Source organism: Macaca thibetana, chromosome 7 (genome assembly GCF_024542745.1).
Source record: "Macaca thibetana thibetana isolate TM-01 chromosome 7, ASM2454274v1, whole genome shotgun sequence".
In the NCBI taxonomy this organism is placed as follows: domain Eukaryota; kingdom Metazoa; phylum Chordata; class Mammalia; order Primates; family Cercopithecidae; genus Macaca; species Macaca thibetana.
This window is the reverse complement of record NC_065584.1, coordinates 158,634,977-158,655,857: the sequence shown is the minus strand read 5'-3', so window position 1 is coordinate 158,655,857 and position 20,881 is coordinate 158,634,977. Positions and strand designations below refer to the sequence as shown.

The 20,881-nt window shown below is 46.2% G+C and overlaps 2 protein-coding genes across 12 annotated transcripts in view; one reads left to right on the top strand and one right to left on the bottom strand.

Annotated features, from left to right (window-relative positions):
* The window catches only part of STOML1 (stomatin like 1), a 158,709-nt gene that overhangs the window by 114,570 nt on the left and 23,258 nt on the right, over nucleotides 1-20,881 (top strand). The gene's annotated exons all lie outside the window — the stretch shown is intronic.
* The window catches only part of PML (PML nuclear body scaffold), a 52,300-nt gene that overhangs the window by 19,611 nt on the left and 11,808 nt on the right, over nucleotides 1-20,881 (bottom strand). For all 11 annotated transcript variants that reach the window (XM_050797728.1, XM_050797729.1, XM_050797732.1 and 8 more), the window contains exons 3-4: nucleotides 3,984-4,564; nucleotides 2,479-2,549 (exon numbers count right to left, since the gene is read on the bottom strand). In XM_050797728.1, the coding sequence (XP_050653685.1) occupies nucleotides 2,479-2,549; nucleotides 3,984-4,564 (652 nt within the window). The remainder of the gene's footprint in view (nucleotides 1-2,478; nucleotides 2,550-3,983; nucleotides 4,565-20,881) is intronic.

Below are 20,881 nucleotides of genomic sequence, written 5' to 3'. Positions count from 1 at the left end.
CAGGATCTCACCACGTTGCCGAGGCTGGTCTCAAATTCCTGGGCTCAAGCAATCTGCCCGCCTTAATGTGCCAAGGTTCTGGGTTTACAGGTGTGAGCCACCATACCCAGCCTTATTATTTTATATTATTTATTTGCGAACATCATCCATTGTAGCATTGTTTGTAATAGCAAAACAACCTAAATATGCAGCAACAAGGAGCTGGCTAAATAAAGCCTGCCATATCCATTTAATGGTCCATTATGCAGGTATCAGGAAGCTCTCTACCTATTGATAGGATAAGAATTCTGGTATGATGCCGTGTGTATATGGTATTATGCTACCTTTGTGAAGCACAGAATGCAAAAGGCAAATATCTGTAATAATATTTGCTTGTAATTACATAAATAAATTGTGGAAGGATATATAAGAAATTTAAAAAGAGGCGGGGTACGGTGGCTCATGCCTGTAATTCCAGCACTTTTGGGAGGCTGAGGTGGGTGGATCACTTGAGGCCAGAAATTTGAGACTATCCTGGCTAACATAGCAAAACTCTCTCTCTCCTAAAAATGCAAAAAATTAGCTGGGTGTAGTAGCGCACACCTATAATCCCAGCTACTCAGGAGGCTGAGGCATGAGAATGGTTTGTACCCAGGAGGCAGAGGTTGCAGTGAGCCGAGATTGTGTCACTGCACTCCAGCCTGGGTGACAGAGCAAGACTGTCTCAAAATAAATTTTTAAAAGATAGTTATATGGGCATAAGAACAGGGGGCTGAAGTGGGAGTAAGACACTATTAATCACTTTCTATGTTTTTATTTCTGACTATGTGATTGTATTATGTGTGTGTGTATATATATATATATATATTTTTTTTTTTTTTAAAGTCCTCTTTTTACTTTGAGGTTGTGTATATAGGAATGCAGTACCCAAGGCAGTTAAGAGTCAGCTTTTAGGCTGGGCGCGGTGGCTCACGCCTGTTATCCCAGCACTTTGGGAGACCGAGGCAGGCAGATCATGAGGTCAGGAGTTCAAGACCAGCCTGGCCAATATGATGAAATTCCATCTCTACTAAAAAATACAAAAATTAGCCAGGCATAGTGGTGCGTGCCTGTAGTCCCAGCTACTAGGGAGGCTGAGGCAGGAGAATGGCTTGAACCCTGGAAGCAGAGGTTGTAGTGAGCTGAGATTGTGCCACTACACACCAGCCTGAACAACAGAGCGAGACTTCATCTAAAAAACAATCAATCAAACAAACAAAAACAGAGTCAGCTTTTAATCTTGCCCCTAACTTGCTGTGTGTAGCCTTAGGTAAGTCACATCCTCTTTCTGGGCCTTAGCTTCGTCCTCTGTTTAAAAAAAAAGGGGGTTAGACTCCATGCTCTTGCCTGGCTCTAAAACTCTGAGACTCTTAAGTCCTGTCTCTTCCAGGAAGCCATTCCTGATTGCCTCAACCTACAGCACTCTCTCTCTCCTATGGGTCATGCCATGGCAAAAGCTAGGCCCCTACCCACCACCAGAAGACCTGCTGTCCATGAAGGACTGGCCAGTCCTGGGGCCAGACCCTTGATAGGCTAGGTGCACACAAATCTGAGTGACCAGGCTGGGGAAGAGACCAGACGCCAGGTCCAGGAAGAAACCGAGGATGCTTATTCTGGTGGAGAGGAGCCATACTTGTGAGTGCCAAAGGGGGCAAGTCAAAGGGACACCACTGCATTTCCACCCAGAGAAGCACTTTCTAAGTCAGAGCAGTCCAGAGTTGGGAGCAGCTGCCTCTAGAATGAGTAAGCTTCCTGTCCCTGGAGATGTGTACATGAAAGCTGGACAGCCACGGCTCAGGGATGCTGCAGAGGGAACGCCAGCATTAGATGGGACATGGATACCTTCCAACCCTGAGACACTCTGGTTTCTTACATGTATGGTGGCCCTGGAATCACACCAGCAGAACCTGGGCAACTGGGATCGAGATCTGACTCCTGGCTTCATTTCCCATTCCTTTCCAAGAACCACCTGTGGGGAACAGCGGGGGAAGGCCCACCTATGCTGACTCCAAGAGAAGGCTCACACACTGGGGACAGGGTGCAGGAGGGGAGAGGACATCTGCCACATCCCTTAGGGCTGCTGACCCTATATCTAACCATACATCTGACAACCATAGTTTCTCATGGCTGGAAGGCACCCATATGCCATCTAATGCTGGAATTCCCTCTGCAGCAGCCCTGATCTGTAGCCGTCCGTCTACCCCACATCTAACCCCCACTGAACCTGGCTCACGGACCATCAAGAGCAACTTCGGCATTTAGGAGCCTAGAGTCAGCCAGGTAACCAGCCAACCCTTCCTTACTGTCTCCCCTTACTTCCTCTCACTGAAATTTCCAGTCCAGCCACTTGCTGTCCCTCACTCAGACACTCTCCCTGCACACACAGGGATAGCAGGACTCACAACCTGCCTGACCTGCTGGGCCCCACCGCCTCCCCTTCAGACCTCAAACCCATCTCACCAAGTCAACGTCAATGGGATCCCTGGGAGTGCTGGCAGCCTCTGGGCTGGCTTTCTTGGCTACAGCTGCATCTGTAGAACACAGAGAAGGTCACAAGCAGGTCAAGGAAATGCTGGTAAGGGACATCCTGACCTGGGACAGTGATAGACAGGAGGTCCCTGTTGCTTTTCCTGGTTACCCATTTTCTAGGGCATCCCACAGCACTGGACAACTCCCTGGAGGGGCAGCTGGAAGGAGAGCTCTCTCGAATTCAGTGGGCAGGAACCCAGCCAGAAGGGAAAGAGAGGTGGCATTACAGTGCTTGCTTTTGGCTCCAAACTCCAAGTGCACCTCTCTGCATCTCTGAGCCACCAGCAAGGCTAAGTGTGAGCAATCATAAAGCCATCATTCCCAGCTCACTGACTCTCTGCATATAGTGAGAGCTCCATGATCTTCCTTATCTGCAGGCTGGTTTTTATTAAATCTAAATCTCTTATGCTTCAGAATAAAATAATCCTTCTCTCTGCCACTGCCCAGTTATAACACCTAAGACAAGCTGTGTAAACTCTGTGGCGTCACTTCCTTAATATGGGTAACACTCACTGCCTAGGTGGAGAAGGCACAGGTCCAGGCCCTCTAAGATTATCCTTTATGATCCATGTCCAGCTCCAGGAGAAGTAAGTAAGCTCTCTGTCACTGGCACATACCCAGGTGCCTTCAGATTCCGTAGCCTCCCTCCCCTTTCCCAGTAAGGGCGTCCTATACCAGCTGCTCAGAGCTCACATTCCAGCTTGGAGATTTAGTCAAAGAGTCCTGGAGACCCTCCTGTGCACTCCCCTCACCCCTTACTTTGAAAGTCCCCTTATTCCAGCTAATACACAGCTGCCACATCTCCCGGATTTGGATTGCAGAGCTGAGCACTGTCTCATTCTCCAGCTATGTGATGTGGCTCTGGCTCCTTGAGATCAGAAACTGGTCTGTGTCTCCTTACCTCTCAAGTGCCCAACACTAGGCAGGGCGTGCAAAGGTTGTCAGACAGCAGGTCATCCTAGAGACAAGAGGTCTCCTCCACTGAGCCACTGTACGGTTTTGGGTAAGCATCCAATCATCTCCCGGAGGTTTTCTTAGCTCCCTTCTACCCTAACCCCAGGTCCCAATTGACTTCTCTGTTCCGAGACACTGGTGGCTTAAGAGAACCTCCTGAAGTGGTTGGTCCCTCTGGCGCCAAAATGATACTGGGTCTGATTCTCAGCTTTGCAGTTTTTCGTTCCCCATGAGTCATCACTAGGTCAATCCAGAGTCTTGTAAATTAGTAAAACGTGTCCCCTCTGGGTGGCTGCAGCCCTTTGTCAGGGCCTTATCTCCCCTTTATCCTGTGTCCTGGAACCTAAGACCTTACCAAATCCCAAAGACTGAATAAAAACCCAGTTTCCTTTTCTGTCAAATGGAGACGATCTCTTCTGACTCGCCTTCCCTAGGGTGCAGCAGAGGCACAGGGCGCCCAGGATGGTGGCTTGCGTACTTACCTGTCCCCTGGGTGATGCAAGAGCTGAGGTCCTGCAGGCGCACCTTGAACTCGTCAAAACCGTCCGTGCGCACAGCGGCTTGCAGGCTCTGGGGTTCCTCCTGGCGCAAGCGGCAGAGCGCCTGGCGCAGGAAACTGTGCATGTCCAGCACCTCCTGGTCCGATGCGTAGCACTTCATCCTCTGCACCAGCGCGCTGCCCGTGCGGATGCGCTGCAGCACAGCGTCCAGGCGGCCCAGCCGACTGGCCATCTCCTTGTAGTCGCGCTGGTACCGTGCGTCCACTGCCTCCAGCAGCTCGCGCTCCTGCGCCTGCAGGTGAGCTACCACCTCGCGCACGCGCGCGCGGATCAGCTCCTCGGTCTCGGCGCGCGCGCGGCCCAGCTGGCCGACAGCCGCGTGCATCTGCGCGTGCACCGCGCCAAAGGCACTATCCTGCTCCTGCAGCGCCTGCGTCATGGCATCCAGCTCCTCCTGTCGCTGCTGGATCTCTGCGCTGATGTCGCACTTGAGCTCACTGTGGCCGCTGTCAAGGAGAGCGCACGAGCAGCACAGCGGCTTGGAACAGCCTCGGCAGTAGATGCTGTGGACACACAAGGTTGGCCTGGGTTAGGACTCTCCTGACTTTTTCCTCTTAAAACGTTCGTTATAAAATTCCTTTTCCAAAATTACCAGACTTTGAATCATGGCGTGTTTCTAGGTTTCTGCTTTTCCCAATTCATTGTTTGTGGTTATGGTGATAGTATCCAAACTACCAATAACACGAGTATAAAAAGTTACTACAGTAACAATTTCAACATCCGGGAAACAATACAAAGATATACGAAACGACAATCATCTCTTTCCACCACTTCTGAATTTCCCTTCCTCACTGAGGAAGCACCAGGTAAGCATTGTGGGGTGCACCCTTCCACACCTCTCTCCAGTGAAACCGCTTTACACAAATGCCAGACTGGCAGCTGCTTGCAGGATGGTACAGACTTGACACATGTCAGCCATGCCACTTAACCTTTGCGAGAGCCCCTTGGATGAGAATTATTGTTATGCATATTTCCCAGAGGAAGAAACAGAACATGTTAAATGACTGACCTGGATATCTACAATTTTGGGGATTGACGTTTGTCAAAAAAAAAAAAAAAAAAAAAAGAAAAAGAAAAGAAAGAAATCGGCCGGGCGCGGTGGCTCACGCCTGTAATCCCAGCACTTTGGGAGGCCGAGACGGGCGGATCACGAGGTCAGGAGAACGAGACCAGGCTAACACGGTGAAACCCCGTCTCTACTTAAAAAAAAAAATACAAAAAACTAGTCGGGCGAGGTGGCGGGCGCCTGTAGTCCCAGCTACTCCGGAGGCTGAGGCAGGAGAATGGCGTAAACCCGGGAGGCGGAGCTTGCAGTGAGCTCAGATCCGGCCACTGCACTCCAGTCTGGGCGACAGAGTGAGACTCCGTCTCAAAAAAAAAAAAAAAGAAAATATAAAAACCCAGGTAGTCCAGCTCAGAGTCCATGTTCTTAACCATTACAAGGCTGCTTCTTCAAATATTACCAGGGAAAATACTGTTACTTCCCCAGAAATATTGCTGTAATTTACCCTCACCGGCAGTGATATTCAGAATAAGTCTTGGTGGCCTGCGCCAGTAATCCCAGCTACTCGGGAGGCTGAGGTGGGAAAACTGCTTGAACCCAAGAGGCGGAGGTTACAGTGAGCCAAAATAGCACCACTGTACTCCAGTCTGGTCAACAGAGCAAGACTCCATCCAAAAGAAAAAAAAAAAAAAAGAGGAATTAGTCAGCCCACCTGAGGCCAGAAGAAAGGGTCTCATCTGGGACCATGTTGAGATCAACTTGTTCTGGAACCAGCAACAGAGAGCCTACTAGCCAGCCAGACTGATACACAGTGCTCATCAATGCTACGCTTAATTAGAAATACTAAGCAATTATGAAAAGAACTAATAACTCTGAAGACGGCAATTTGGCAATACCCATCAGAACTACAAATGCATTTATCCCAGCAATCCTCTTTCTATGGATCTGCTCCACAGCTCTATCTCCACACATAACAAGATGATATCCATACAATTTATTCACTGCAGCACAGTCCACAATAGCAAAGAATTAGAAGCCACCCACATGTCCATTACAAGGCAATTAGTTACATAAATTATGATCCACCCATACAACAAATACTATGTAGCTGTAAGCCACTGAGGAATCTATATAATGATAAGGAAAATTCTCCATGGAGAAATGAGGTTAATAATAGGAGTACTGGAAGGATTAAATGAGTTAAATATATGGATGAAAGTTTGAAAAATGACTGGCATACAATGAGTGTTCAATAAATGCTAACTATTTGTTTTATTATGATATATATTTTAAGTTAGAAATCAAGGTGCAGAAATGTGTGTATCAGATACTACCTTTTGTGTAAGAATGGGGAAAAATAAGAATATCTTCATATTTGATTGTATTTGAATAAATAAATCTTAAAAGGACACACAAATTATTAAAAGTGGCTACAGGATGGGTGGAATGAGGGTAGAGTAAGACATTCACTGTATACCTTTTTAGATTATGTTTGAGCCTTGTGAATGTATGAATGTATTCCTTTTTTTGAAATCAAAAAACAGAATACTAATAAATATGGGCAATTCTATAGGGTATAGGAATAAAGGGAGGAGAATAAGAAACAGTTGTCAGTTTCCCACTTTGGATCTTGGACCCTTGGGGAGAGGGGCTGTGTCTGATGTTGGATCCCTTTCCTTGGAGACAGGGCTCCAAGCCTGGAAGGGCACGCCTCAGGCAGCCTGGCGGGATAGAGAGCAAGACCTTCTGGATGGCCATCGCCTCCGCTGTGTCCTTTTTCTAAGCTTCTTTTGTCCTGAATGGGGTCTCCTTAGGGAGACTGGCCCCTGCTCCCACTCCACATGGAAATGGGTAGCAAGTGTCTGTGAGGTGGCCAGCCTGAATCAGACACTTGGGTCTAAAAGCCCCCAGCCCTCTGGTAAGACTGAGGTGCAGACCCTGAATCAAAGGGCTGCCACCCAGGGCCAGGAATGACCTTAGCCAGGCGGTTCCTTTACCTTCATTCAAAGGACACTCACTGAGTACCTACTGTGTGCTTGGCACTTTGGAGGAGGCAGAGGTGAAGTGGGCAACTGCCCAGAAGGGCTCCATGACAAGAACCCAGACTTAACTGTATCTTCAGAAAGGCAAAATAATTATTTATTTGCTTCTGGAATACTCAAAATAATGAGGAAAAACACCACTAACTTAATAAGAAATTGCTCACCAAAGTGGCTAGATTACATAATAATTAAGAAAGAAAAATAGCATAATTCTATCTTAGCAAAGCAAACGAAAAGAAATATGGGGAAAATTCCATCTTCCCATTCACAGCAGCTATTTAAAAAATTCTACAAAGCCATGGTTGTGTGCCTACAGTCCCAGCTACTAGGGAGGCTGAGGTGAGAGGATTGCTTATACCCAGGAGTTCAAGGCCAGCCTGGGCAACATAGCAAGAACCCCATCTCTAAAAACTTGTTTTTAATTTTAAAAAGGTACAAAATACCTAGAAAATTACAAAAACCTACTAAGAGATAAATTCTAAAAAAACAGAAGACTGTATCAAGGTCCCAAAAGGAGAGACTAAATATTATAAAATTATTAATTCTCCTTGAGTTAATAAACAGGTTTAAGGCAATTAAATTATTTTTGAAACTTAACCAAAGTATTCTAAATTTCTTTCTTTTTTTTTTTTTTCTTTTTGAGACTAGTTCTCACTCTGTTGCCCAGGCTGGAGTGCAGTGGCACAATCTTGGCTCACTGCAACCTCTGCTTCCCGAGTTCAAGTGATTCTTGTGCCTCAGCCTCTCAAGTAGCTGGGACTACAGGTGTGAGCCACCATGCCTCGCTAATGGTTTTTTTTTGTTTTTTTTTTTTTTGTATTTTTAGTAGAGATGGGGTTTCACCATGTTGGCCAGGCTGGTCTCGAACTCCTGATCTCAGGTGATCCGCCCACCTCGGCCTCCCAAAGTGCCAGGATTACAGGCGTAAGCCACCATGCCTGGCTAGGTTTCTAAATTTCATATGAAGGAACAAACAGATAAAATAGCTAAGAAAAAAAAATTTAATTTTATAGAGACAGAGTCTCAACATTTTGCCCAGGCTGGTCTCAAACTCCTAGGCTCAAGTGATTCTTCCACCTTGGCCCCCAGAGTGCTGGGATTTCAGGTCTAAGCCACTATGACCAGCTGCTAAGAAATGTTTGAGGAATCAGTGTAAGGAAGGGATAACACATTACAGAAATGCCATTATTAAGAGAATATGGTACTAGTTCAAGAGTCAAGAGAAGGATCAGTAGAACAGACCTGATAGGCCTGATGTAGTCCCTGGCATATAGAAATGTAATATTTTATATAATGAAGAAAGCAACCCATCTTTTTCTCTTGTTTTTTGAGACAGAGTCTCACTGTGTCGCCCAGGCTGGAGTGCAGTGGCGCGATCTCAGCTCATTGTAACTTCCACCTCCCAGGTTCAAGCGATTCTCCTGCCTCAGTCTCCTAAGCAGCCAGGACTACAGGTGTGCACCACCACACCTGGCTAATTTTTTTGTATTTTTAGTAGAGACAGGGTTTCACCATGCTGGCCAGGCTGGTCTTGAACTCCTGACCTCAGGTGATCTGCCAGCCCCTGCCTCCCAAAGTTCTGGGATCACAGACATAAGCCACCACGCCCAGCCAGCAGCCCAAACTGATGGACATTAAAGGGGTTTTCAACAATTGGAATCAGAGAAATTAGCTAGGGAGGAGGGTAGGGGGCAGGAATGAAATTAGAGCTTTGCTTCTTGTTTCATGTCCAGATACGCTTCCAATGAATCACAAAGTTAAATGTGTAAAATTACATCTCGAAGGAGAAAACATAGTGGACTATTTACTCTCGCCATAGTAAAGCCACTATAATTACTGAAAAAATGAAAGAAACCACACAATCAGTAGATGCCACTGCCTTAAAAATTCGAAACCAGGCCGGGCACAGTGGCTCACACCTGTAATCCCAGCACTTTGGGAGGCCGAGGCAGGTGGATCACGAGGTTAGGAGATCGAGACCATCCTGGCTAACATGGTGAAATCCCGTCTCTACTAAAAATACAAAAAAATTAGCCGGACGTGGTGGCAGGTGCCTGTAGTCCCAGCTACTCAGGAGGCTGAGGCAGAAGAATGGCGGGAACCCGGGAGACGGAGCTTGCAGTGAGCCGAGATGGCACCACTACACTCCAGCCTAGGTGACAGAGCAAGACTCCATCTCAAAAAAAAAAAAAAAAAATCAAAACTATATATTTTTGAAAGATATTCAGGACTATTTATAAGAAAAGCAAGTTATACAACAGTAAGCGTTGTTCATTTTGTTTTAGATGATCACAGAGATAGCAAAAAGGAAAGGAAAAGGTCTAGAGTGATAGTAGTAGTTTCCTCTTTTACTCTCGTCCCTCCTTTTCACCTATTTAGATTTTCCAAAAGTTTCTATAATCAATTCTAAGTAAAGGAGTTTGGACTTTAAATAGGAAGCAATGGGGAACACTCAAAGAACCTCCCATCTAGGTATTACAACAAAGCTCTTTCTCTTCTCTGGGATGTATTGTTTCATTTACCCCTTTATGACTCTTCAGTGCAATGACTCCACACTGTTAATTTTTTTTTCAGAGACAGGGTCTTGCTATGTTGCCCAGGCTGGACTTGAATTCCTGGGCTCATGCGATCCTCTCACCTCAGCCTCCTGAGTAGTGTATTTCATTTCATTTTATTTATTTATTTATTAATTTATTTTTATTCATTTATTTTTTGAGACGGAATCTCGCTCTGTTACCAGGCTGGGGTGCAGTGGCGAGATCTCGGCTCATTGCAACCTCTGCCTCCTGGGTTCAAGCGATTCTCCTGCCTCAGCCTCCCAAGTAGCTGGGACTACAGGTGTGTACCACCACACTCAGCTAATTTTTGTATTTTTAGTAGAGACAGGGTTTCACCAGGTGGGCCAGGATGGTCCCAATCTCTTGACCTCATAATCCACCCACCTCGGCCTCCCAAAGTGTTAGGATTACAGGCATGAGCTACTATGCCTGGCTGAGTAGTGTATTTTAATAGAAGCCTCAACATGTTTCCTGGGTTTTCAGTCTCCCCATCCTAAAGCTGTCCATGTCTAAACTGCCATGCCAAGAGTGGTATGTGTTAGCTCCTGCAATTTCTAGCTACAAGGCCTTGAGCAAATTACCTTTTCTCTCTAAGTCTTAATTTTCCCACCTGTAGAATGGGAGTAATAATGCTTCCCTCATAGACTGTTACAAGCACAAAGATAGGCTGGTATATGTGAACGGCTCAGCACAGTGCTGTGTAGTCACTGGACATTCTGGAGCCATAAAAGAAGAGGGGGTATTACACATGGCACGGGACATCCCTGCTGTTGGGTGAACCTATCAATATCAGATCTGGGGTGTCCCCTCCCCAGTACAGATAGGCCACTATAGCCGCACCTCTTGGTTGGGCCAGGGGAGCATGCTATTTCTGCTGTTCTAGGGAACTGGTAGCTCTAAAATGCAAGAAGCAAAAATGTTATGAAACAGGACCAGTGAAGGAGAGCTGATACCACCTGGCTTACCTGAATGGTGACCAAAAACACTCCTCTACCTGTCCCACTTCCATGCAGCAACTTGCCACCTTCACTTTGGTAGAGTGGTAAAAGAGCAGCTCTTTTGGAAATTCAAGTAACTACAGTTAAAAGAATCCATCGATCATTTATACAGTAGTATGAACGCATTTCACCAGATCAGTTTCCTGCTATCTCACCGCTGAAAAAACAAGATTTCTGAAACCAGGAGAGGAGATGGGTAATTCTAGAGCCTGGGGTATTTGAAGAGAGTGAATGCATTATTCCTATTGACCTCCCCTCCAGTGATTTATTGGTTGAGAAGGGGTGTTGGAGAGGGGAAAGCCTGAGGTCTTAGAGAAGAAGACACCAGAAAAGAAAAGCAGCAAGGAAAGCGGTGAAAGGAAGCACTGTTTCACACTTCTGTCTTATGCTGGTGCCACACCCAGGAATGGGGAAGGGAATGTTTGTGCTTTTTCTTCTCCACTCTTTTCTACACAGGTACCTGCTCCCAAGGCATATGGCTGGTGTATCCATGGTGGGCAGTGTTCCTCGGGATCATGTCACTCATTCAATAGGCAGCGGGTACACTGCCACATGGGTTCCCTGTTTCTCCTGCCATCTTTATGGTGGGGAATGGCACGACCATTCAACAGCCACTCCTGGATGCCTCCCTGTCCTCTACGGCTTCAATGATTTTTTTTTTTTTTCTTTTGAGACAGAGTCTCACTCTGCCACCCAGGCTAGAGTGCAGTGGCATGATCTTGGCTCACTGCAACCTCTGCCTTCCAGGTTCAAGCAATTCTCCTGCCTCAGCCTCCCAAGTAGCTGGGACTACAGGCGTCTGCTGCCACACCCGGCTAATTTTTGTATTTTTAGTAGAGACGGAGTTTCACCATATTCGTCAGGCTGGTCTCGAACTCCTGACCTTGTGATCTACCCACCTCGGACTCCCAAAGTGCTGGGATTACAGGTGTGAGCACCTGGCCCAATAATTTTTTATTAAGTCTTCTTGATCCTATCTTCATTGACTTAAAAAACTTATGACTGAGCGCGATGGCTCACGCCTGTAATCCCAACACTTTGGGAGGCTGAGGCGGGCGGATCACCTGAGGTCAGGAGTCTGAGACCAGCCTGGACAACATGGTGAAACCCCATCTCTACTAAAAACACAAAAATTAGCTGAGTGTGGTGGCGGGCGCCTGTAATCCCAGCTACTCGGGAGGCTGAGGTAAGAGAATCACTTGAACCCGGAAGGCGGAGGTTGCAGTGAGCTGAGATTATGCCACTGCACTCCTGCCTGGGAGACAGAGTGAGACTCCATCTCAAAAAAAACCCAAAAAACTTACTGAGTACCATCTAGGTCTAGGCATGGGGCAAGGGTATAAAGATGATTAAGGCAGAATGCTGACTCCTAAACCTGTCCCAGCAGTTCCCACTGCTACTGCCTCTCTTCTTGCCTCGATTATTGCTTATCTCCTTGAGCACGATGTCCTAAGAGGCCTCCCTGCCTCTGGTCTCTCCAGCTCTAATCAGCTCTCCCCAGTGCCACCAGCATGGTATTTCTAAAATATGCTTATCCTCATATGCTGAGGTAATGGCCAGTATGCCCGTCATAAGTACAATCCAAATAGTGTCAGCGGTGAGAAATTTTTTAAGCATCATATGTGTTATACGTTATTAAAGGAGATTCAAATTTTGGAACAAAGTACATCATTGGGGGAAATTCATTGACTTTCATAACAATACACTACAATTATATAGTATTGAATATTGGTGAACATTAACCAATATTCAATTTGGATTTACATGCTGGTAAATGTTGCAAGAAATAAGACAAAGTTTATCACATAAATACTGATTATCAAGCTTTTATTTAAATCTGATCTATTTTCAGTACATGAAATGTCAAGAGATGGAAATACCTAAAATAATCATTAATTAAAGCCATGTATAAGAAAAAAGATAATTTGATGAGTAAGATAAAAATAACATAGCAATATATGAGTTAAGTAACATATCGTGAGAACGGACAGCTCTTCTATTCAGTCATGCCAATTTTGACACACCTCACCAACTCTTACAGCTTTGGCAGAACATAACCAAATTGCAAAATATGCCACAGCAGGAATTTGTTACAAAATTCAAAGAGTAGAATTAATCATTAAATATTAATATAATCTGGTGACACAGAAAACAAGCAGTAACTCCTTATGTGACATAAATAATTCTGATATTCTCAAGCACTTTTATAAAAATATGTATCAAGTGAATGTATATGGTGGTTCTAATCTTGGTTACTCATTCAATAGTCATTAAGTAAGTCCCCCCCCCCAAATGGTAGTAGTACTGTTATATTACTAAACTGAACAAACCTAAAGTTAATAAATTACAAATTGCAATACTATTGGTAATAGAGCAAGAAAAAGAAAATGAGAAGGAAGAAAAGGAAGACGGAGGAGAAGCAATTTAAGCAATTGAAATAAAGAGCATTTTTAGATTGAAGGAGCATGCTAAGTTCCAGAATAATTTGATACAAAATGTTCAACACCAAGACAGCTTGGTTAAATTAATAAATTTCAAGAATAAAAAATATCTTTAGGCATCAAGACAGAAAAAGCGGCCGGGCGCGGTGGCTCAAGCCTGTAATCCCAGCACTTTGGGAGGCCGAGACGGGCGGATCACGAGGTCAGGAGATCGAGACCATCCTGGCTAACATGGTGAAACCCCGTCTCTACTAAAAAATACAAAAAACTAGCCGGGCGAGGTGGCGGGCGCCTGTAGTCCCAGCTACTCGGGAGGCTGAGGCAGGAGAATGGCATAAACCCGGGAGGCGGAGCTTGCAGTGAGCTGAGATCCGGCCACTGCACTCCAGCCTGGGCGACAGGGCGAGACTCCACCTCAAAAAAAAAAAAAAAAAAAAGACAGAAAAAGCAAGTCAGTTTGGCCCCAGAGCTGTCCTAATGAACAGTTGATGCTGGAAGACAAGGCAGCAGCATCTACAAAATTTTGAAAGTGATTGTGACCAAGAATATTATACCCAGCCAAGATATTATTCAAGTATCAGAGTAACCCAGAGACATTCTCAACACCAAGAGACTCAAGGAATTCAGAACAAAGAAGTTCTTCTTGAAAAAAAAAAAAATTGCTTATTGATAACATCTATCCAATTAAGAGCTCAATGAAAATACACAACTTGGGAAAAGTGATGTTAAAGTAAAAAGACCAGTGGTGAACCTTATAGTCCTATTGACATGGAACCAAAACGAGAAGGATGGAAGCCAACCATCTTGATCTTTCATTGCAGAGACTCAGTTACTACCATGTAAAATAGAAGCGTTTCATTAAAAACAAACGATATGAGGCTGGGCATGGTGGCTCCTGCCTGTAATCCCAGAACTTTGGGAGGCTGAGGTGGGTGGATCACCTGAAATCAGGAGTTCGAGACCAGTCTGGCCAACATGGCGAAACCCCGTCTCCACTAAAAATACAAAAAAATGGCCGGGCACAGTGGTTCACGCCTGTAATCTCAGCACTTTGGGACGCAGAGGTGGGTGGATCACGAGGTCAGGAGTTCAAGACCAGCCTGGCCAAGATGGAGAAACCCCATCTCTACTAAAAATACAAAATTAGCCAGGAGTGGTGGCAGGAGCCTGTAATCCCAGCTACTTGGGAGGCTGAGGCAGGAGAATTGCTTGAATCCAGGAGGCAGAGGTTGCAGCAAGCCGACATCGCGCCACTGCACTCCAGCCTGGGCAATGGAGTGAGACTCTGTCTCAAAAACAAAAACAAAAACAAAACAAAAACCCAAAAACCCCAAAACAGTTAGCTGGGCTTATTGGTGCACGCCTGTAATTCCAGCTACTCGAGAGGCTGAGGCAGGAGAATCGCTTGAACCCGGGAGGCAGACGTTGCCCTGAGCCGAAATCATGCCACTGCACTCCAGCCTGGGCGACAGAGTGAGACTCTGTTTCAAAAAACAAAACAAAACAAAAAAACAGTATGACTGCAACCTCTTAATGTCTTGCGGTTTTTTTCCTTAATCTTAGAGGGATCTTTTAGGAAAATATTTTAAGATGAAGAATGATTTCTTTGAAGTTCAGCAAGTCTAATTTTACTTTAGTTTCTTTATCTTCTGTAAAAGTCAGGGAAAATTAAGTTCAACATTGCTTAAATTGCATGCTTACTTAAGATACACTCTAAATTCTTAAGAAACAACTGTTAGAATTATTTTTGCAACTCAGTGCAGTCGTTAGCTTTGGGCTGCCTGAATGTAGAGTCCAGCAGGAGTAGGAAAGGGGCACCCATTCTGCAATCAGGAAATCCTGCATCCTGTTCTGGCCCTGGCTCCCGCAAGCTCTTCCTTTTGGGAAGCTCCTGTTAACTCTCTGGCCTCTCACCTTGTTTGTACAAAGGGAACAGCTCTCTCTTCCTAATAATCTTACAGGAGGGTGTGGGAATTATAAGAATAACACAGGAAAAACATCTCAAATGGCAGGATAGTGCTCTACTTTGTTAAAAGGAAAGGCCGAATGCAGCCCCAACAGCCCATTTCCTAACCTGGTTGGAAAAGGATGGCTTTCTATTGAAGAGAGTTTACCCAGGTACCAAGAGGTGAGGGTGTTGTTTCACTTGAGGCTGGCTTCAAACCTGTCCCCTGCACTTCAGTTTCTGTTCCACTGCCTTCCATACACCTGGAGTGTTTTTTTTCTTCTTTGCTTTCATTTACAGTGGCTACTGGACATTTTTTCTAAGATGTATTGAAGGCACATTCTTCTTTCTTCTTGTACCAATATGAAACTGGACTTTGCCTTTAGGTAGCCACACATTCCTGTTCTCAGTCCATGAGCTTTGGGGGAGCATATGACTCAGGCTTAAGCTAATCTGAGAACCCCCCTAGCCTTAGCCACCCTTGCAGGGAGAGGAACCTGACCCAATCAAAGACACACTGAGATTTAGCTTGGAATGCTGGGAGAGAGTCACACTCTCTTCCCCTTGAATCTGGGGCTGAGGGCGTAACCTCTGGAGCTGTTGCAAACATCTGGCACCCATGAGGAGTTAACCCTTCTGTGAATGGACCAGTCTTGGAAGAAAGCCAGGTCACAAGACATACAGAGAAAGTACCTCCTGGTGACACAATCTGAGTATCTAATCGGTCAGGTCAGAGGCCAGCTTGACCCCGATTCACTTACATCAGCCATCAATTCAGCTTTTGCTTAACCTACTAAAAAAAGTCACTAATTTATAGTTTGTTTTAGATGCAACTTAGAGAGACAAATAAACCTCTTCAAGGTGTAGCTGAAACGCTAAAATATCAGGGTTTCCCTGACCCTCCCACATAAACACAAGTTTTCCCTTCTTAAAACTGCCACAGCACTTGATCTGAACGTGTCTTCTGGGACCTCTGGGTTCTTGCCATAGAGTACAAGGTTGCACACACATGCAAATTATCCATAGGCTGAAACTCTCCACAAATTCAAGCTTCAAAGGCAGGCATTCTTTTTCATCTGGCAATAGCTATCATAATACCAGTCATGAAATAGATGCTTAATAAGTGATTGCTCAATGGCTGTCTGGCTGGCTGGCCGTGGTTCTATTAATAGTTAGTTTTTAATTGTATCAGTTAGCAATCAATGAGAAAAGCTTGTTAATTTCTTTTTTTTTTTTTTTTTGGAGACAAGCCCTCGCTCTCTTGCCCAGACTGGAGTGTGGAGTGCAATGGCATGATTTATGGCTTACTGCAGCCTCAACGTCTCAGGCTCAAGTGATCCTCACACCTCAGTCTCCCTAGTAGCTGGGACTACAGGCGTGCACCACTATGCCAAAAGCTTGTTAATTTCAAGTCTTGTTAAAAATCGTTCTAAAGGTTGGGCACAGTGGTTCACGCCTGTAATCCCAGCACTTTGAGAGGCCCAGGCAGGTGGATTGCCTGAGCTCAGTAGTTTGAGACCAGCCTAGGGAACATAGTGAAATCCCATCTCTACAAAAAAAAAAAAAAAAGAAAGAAAGAAAATTAGCTGGGCCTAGTGGTGCATGTCTGTAGTCCCAGCTATTATACTTGGGGGTCTGAGGTGGGAGGATAACTAGGGCCTGGGAGGTCAAGGCTTCAGTAAGCTGTAATCGCACCACTGCACTCCAGCCTGGATGACAGAGCGAGCCCCTGTCTCAAAAAAACAAAACGAAAAAACCCCAAATTGTTCTAAAATGTCCCAGGCCTCCGTCTGTGAATAGCAAAGCCCACTCCCACAGCTGCAGAAAGGAGCGCCAGCCCTCATCCTGATCTTGGCTTGGGCTGCTTCAAATTCCCTGCTTCTGGCTGGGCATGGTGGCTCAAGCCTGTAATTCCAGCACTTTGAGAAGCCGAGGTGGGTGGAGCCCAGGAGTTCGAGACCAACCTGGGCAACATGGTGAAAACTCATCTCTACAAACTAGGAAGGCTAAGGTAGGAGGATCACTTGAACCTGGAAGGTTGAGGCTGCAGCGAGCCATGACTGTGCCACTGCACTCCAGCCTGGGTGACAGATCAAGATACTGTCTCAAAAATAAACAAATAAATAAGTAAACTTCTTGCTTCTTTCTCCAAAACATCAAAGGAGACCAGGAGGAAAACCCCTTTTATCCACATACTATTCTACAAATCTACCTTCGAGGTAAGTTCATAAAAAACTTGGAAATGGGTCATTTATTGTCCACATCTTCCATCATGTTACCCAGCTCCTGGCAGCAGCCTTTCTTCTGCCCATGTAATGCTCCTGGCAGGCCAGGAAGCAATCCCAATAATATCATCAATCCCCAGTAAAATGCAATTTACCGCTAACTTCACAGAGGGCACCAAGAGAGCACCAAGCAGGCATGGGTACTGATCCTCCAACCACACCTCTTAAACTTGATTAATAGGCCTTTTGTTTCCTCCAATTAATGATAACTCAAGTTCTTTCTGGCTGCAGGCTTTGATGGCCCTGGATTAACTCCCGCACTCCATCCAGCAAACTTTAGGATCTGACACCCAGACACAGATAAGACTCAGCTCCACCTGCAGCCCTAGACCCACACTATGCTTGGGTGGAAGCACTCCTGAGAATGTCCGGTCAGGCAAGTGCTGGCAGTGTGAGACCGCAGCCATCTCTGCATTCTTGGGTGGAAGCACTCCAGAGCACGTCTGGTCAGGCAAGTGCTGGCAGTGTGGGACTGCAGCCGTCTCCACACCCCTCCCTCTCTGCATTCTTGCAGGTCTCACCCCCACCTGAACCTAAGACCTAGGGTACTCATGAGGCTCCCTTTCCCTTCTCCAGATTCTTTGCTTCAGTTTCTATTGGATATGTATCCCACATCTGGTGGCAAGTCCCCTCAAATTCTCCATGGAATGGGGTGAAATATAAATAAGTATGCAGCCAAAGAAATTCTGATCTCCCTGTTCCCAAACTTGCCCACTTTTGTCAAAGTACCAGAGTGCAGAGAGAGGGTCTGATCATCCATCCTACCACTCCTCAACACCCATCAATGGGTTTTCTTTTTTTCTTTTTGAGACAGTCTCACTCTGTCGCCCAGGTTGGAGTGCAGTGGCACAATCTTGGCTCCCTGCAAGCTCTGCCTCCCGGTTCACACCATTCTCCTGCCTCAGCCTCCCAAGTAGCTGGGACTACAGGTGCCCACCACCATGCCCGGCTAATTTTTTTGTATTTTTAGTAGAGACGGGGTTTCACCATGTTAGCCAGGATGGTCTCGATCTCCTGACCTCATGATCCGCCTGCCTCGGCCTTCCAAAGTGCTGGAATTACAGGCGTGAGCCACCGCGCTCGGCCCCATCAATGGATTTTCAGTAGAGCCCACCACAGGGTCCCATTCCCATTGTCTTCCAGAGGATAGTCACTGGTGAGACGATTAGGTGGTATGAAGGCATGACAAAGGAGAAAGCTGACAACACTGAGTGTTCTGGAAATTGCAGCATAGAGTCCTAACTCCTTCCAAGCCTGCCACGTCTGACCCCAACTCACCTTTCCAGTGCCTGCCCTCACATCAACCTTCTATTGCAGTTCCTGAAATGCTGCAGACTCACTAGTGCCCCTTCCTTGCCCCTGCGGTCCCTCCTGTCTATAACCTTTCTCTTTCCTTATACATCACACTAAGTGTGATGGCCTCTTGGAAGCCGCCTTCCCCAGCCAATCCCAGCAGGGTAAGTGGCCTTTTCTGAGCTCAGCCACCTTTGTGCCTGCCTGCCTTCTTCCTTCCACAACTGACTGAGCACAAACAGGATGTCGGCCCTGTGCCAGATAAGGCATGCTGCTGAGGCCAAACCTAACACAGAAGACAGTGTGACAAAGGCAACTATCAAAACACAGTCACAATAGACAGCAAAGTCACGCAGCCTTCTGCACAGAACCCTGCCGCCTCGATGTTAATGGCTGATCTGTTTACCAGGCTGTGACCTCAAGGAGGTGCTGTGTCCATTCGTATTTCTATCCCAGCCCCTAGTAAAGAACATGCCACACAGTAGGTGTGACATGAACATGAAAGAATGGACTCCACAGGCATGTGGAGCAAATACCAATGGCCCCAGGGCAGACACCCCAAGTCCCAGGTTTAAAGCCACCTCTGGGGCTGCTCCCCAGTGTGAGCTCTAAATCAGATCAGTGTCAAAGAGCGAGGTGGCTGCTAATTGACTTGGGACCAGAGGAAGTTGTGAGCTTTTATTTATGGCATTGAGGTTTTGTGCAGAAAAAATAAGTTGAGTTTATCCAGTAACCACTGGTAAATTGTGAAGCAGTGTGAAATGGGAGTGGGAGCATATGATTTTTCAGGATTTTTAAGGCCATGCATCGTGCTGAAAGAACAGGAATCCTGCCCTCTTGCTGGCTGACCCTTCCCTGCTCATTGTACCTGACATAGGGGATAAAAATATACCACTCCAAAATATGCCACTTTGGCATGTGATTGTTCTGAGCTGCAGGCAAATGAAAACCAACAGATACAGAAAGGAGCCTTCTAAGAGCTTATGACTAAAAACAGAAACTCTTTTGACTGTTACGCTCTTTGCTCTTATGACTAAAAGCAGAAACTTCTGAGAAACAAGAACTGCATAAATCTCCTCTCTCAGGGAAGTTTTACAGCCGCGAAGATGGAAAGCTGGCGCCAAGTAGGCCTGCACAAACAAACCTTACTCCATTAGTAAGTATATTTGCCAAATCTCCCGTTGAAATGTGACCTCCAGTGTTGGAGGCGGGGTCTAGTGGGAGGTGTTTTGGGTCATGAGGGTGGATCCCTTATGAATGGCTTGGGGCCACAATTCTCTCTCTGGTAGTTCATGGGAGAGCCGGTTATTTAAAGGCACCTGACACCTCCTTCTCCAGCTTCCTCCCTCTCTCTCTCTCTCCCTCTCTCTCTCTCTCTCTCTCTCTCTCTCTCTCTCGCTCCGTTGCCATGCGACACGCCTGTTCCCCCTTCACCTTCTGCCACGATTAAAACCTACCTGCAGCCTCACCTGAGGCCAAGCAGGTTTCTGGTGCCACGCTTGTACAGCATGCAGAACATGAGCCAAAAAAACCTCTCTTCTTTATAAATTACCCAGCCTCAGGTATTCCTTCTAGCAATGCAAAACAGAAACACAACTTCCTAAAGTTTGCCACCTTTGCAAGCCTAAAACCCCTTTCTTTTATCCTGCCACTTCTTTTTTTCCTTTTTTTTTTTGCGACGGAGTCTCACTCTGTCACCCAGGCTGGAGTGCAGTGGCACCATGTCGGCTTGCTGCAACCTCTGCCTCTCGGGTTCAAGCAATTCTCCTGCCTCAGCCTCCCAAGTAGCTGGGACTACAGGTGCCCGCCACCACGCCTGGCTAATGTTTTGCATTTTTAGTAGAGATGGGGTTTCACCATGTTAGCCAGGATGGTCTTGATCTCGTGATCTGCCCACCTCGACCTCCCAAAGTGCTGGGATTACAGGCGTGAGCCACCGCACCCGGCCAATCCTGCCACTTCTTTAAACATTTCCTTTTCTTTCATTAAGATGCTATGTAAGCTGAAGTTCTAACCAATGCTTTGAGTTACTCATCTCTGGATACTCCCATGTATATGCACAATTCCCATGCTAGATGTGATACCCATGCTAGATGCACATGCTAAAATGCTCCTGGTTTTCTCTCTCTTTTTTTTTTTTTTTGGAGACAGAGTCTCGCTCTGTCACCCAGGCTGGAGGGCAGTGGTGTGATCTCGGCTCACTGCAGCTCCACCTCCAGGGTTCAAGCAGTTCTCCTGCCTCAGCCTCCTGAGTA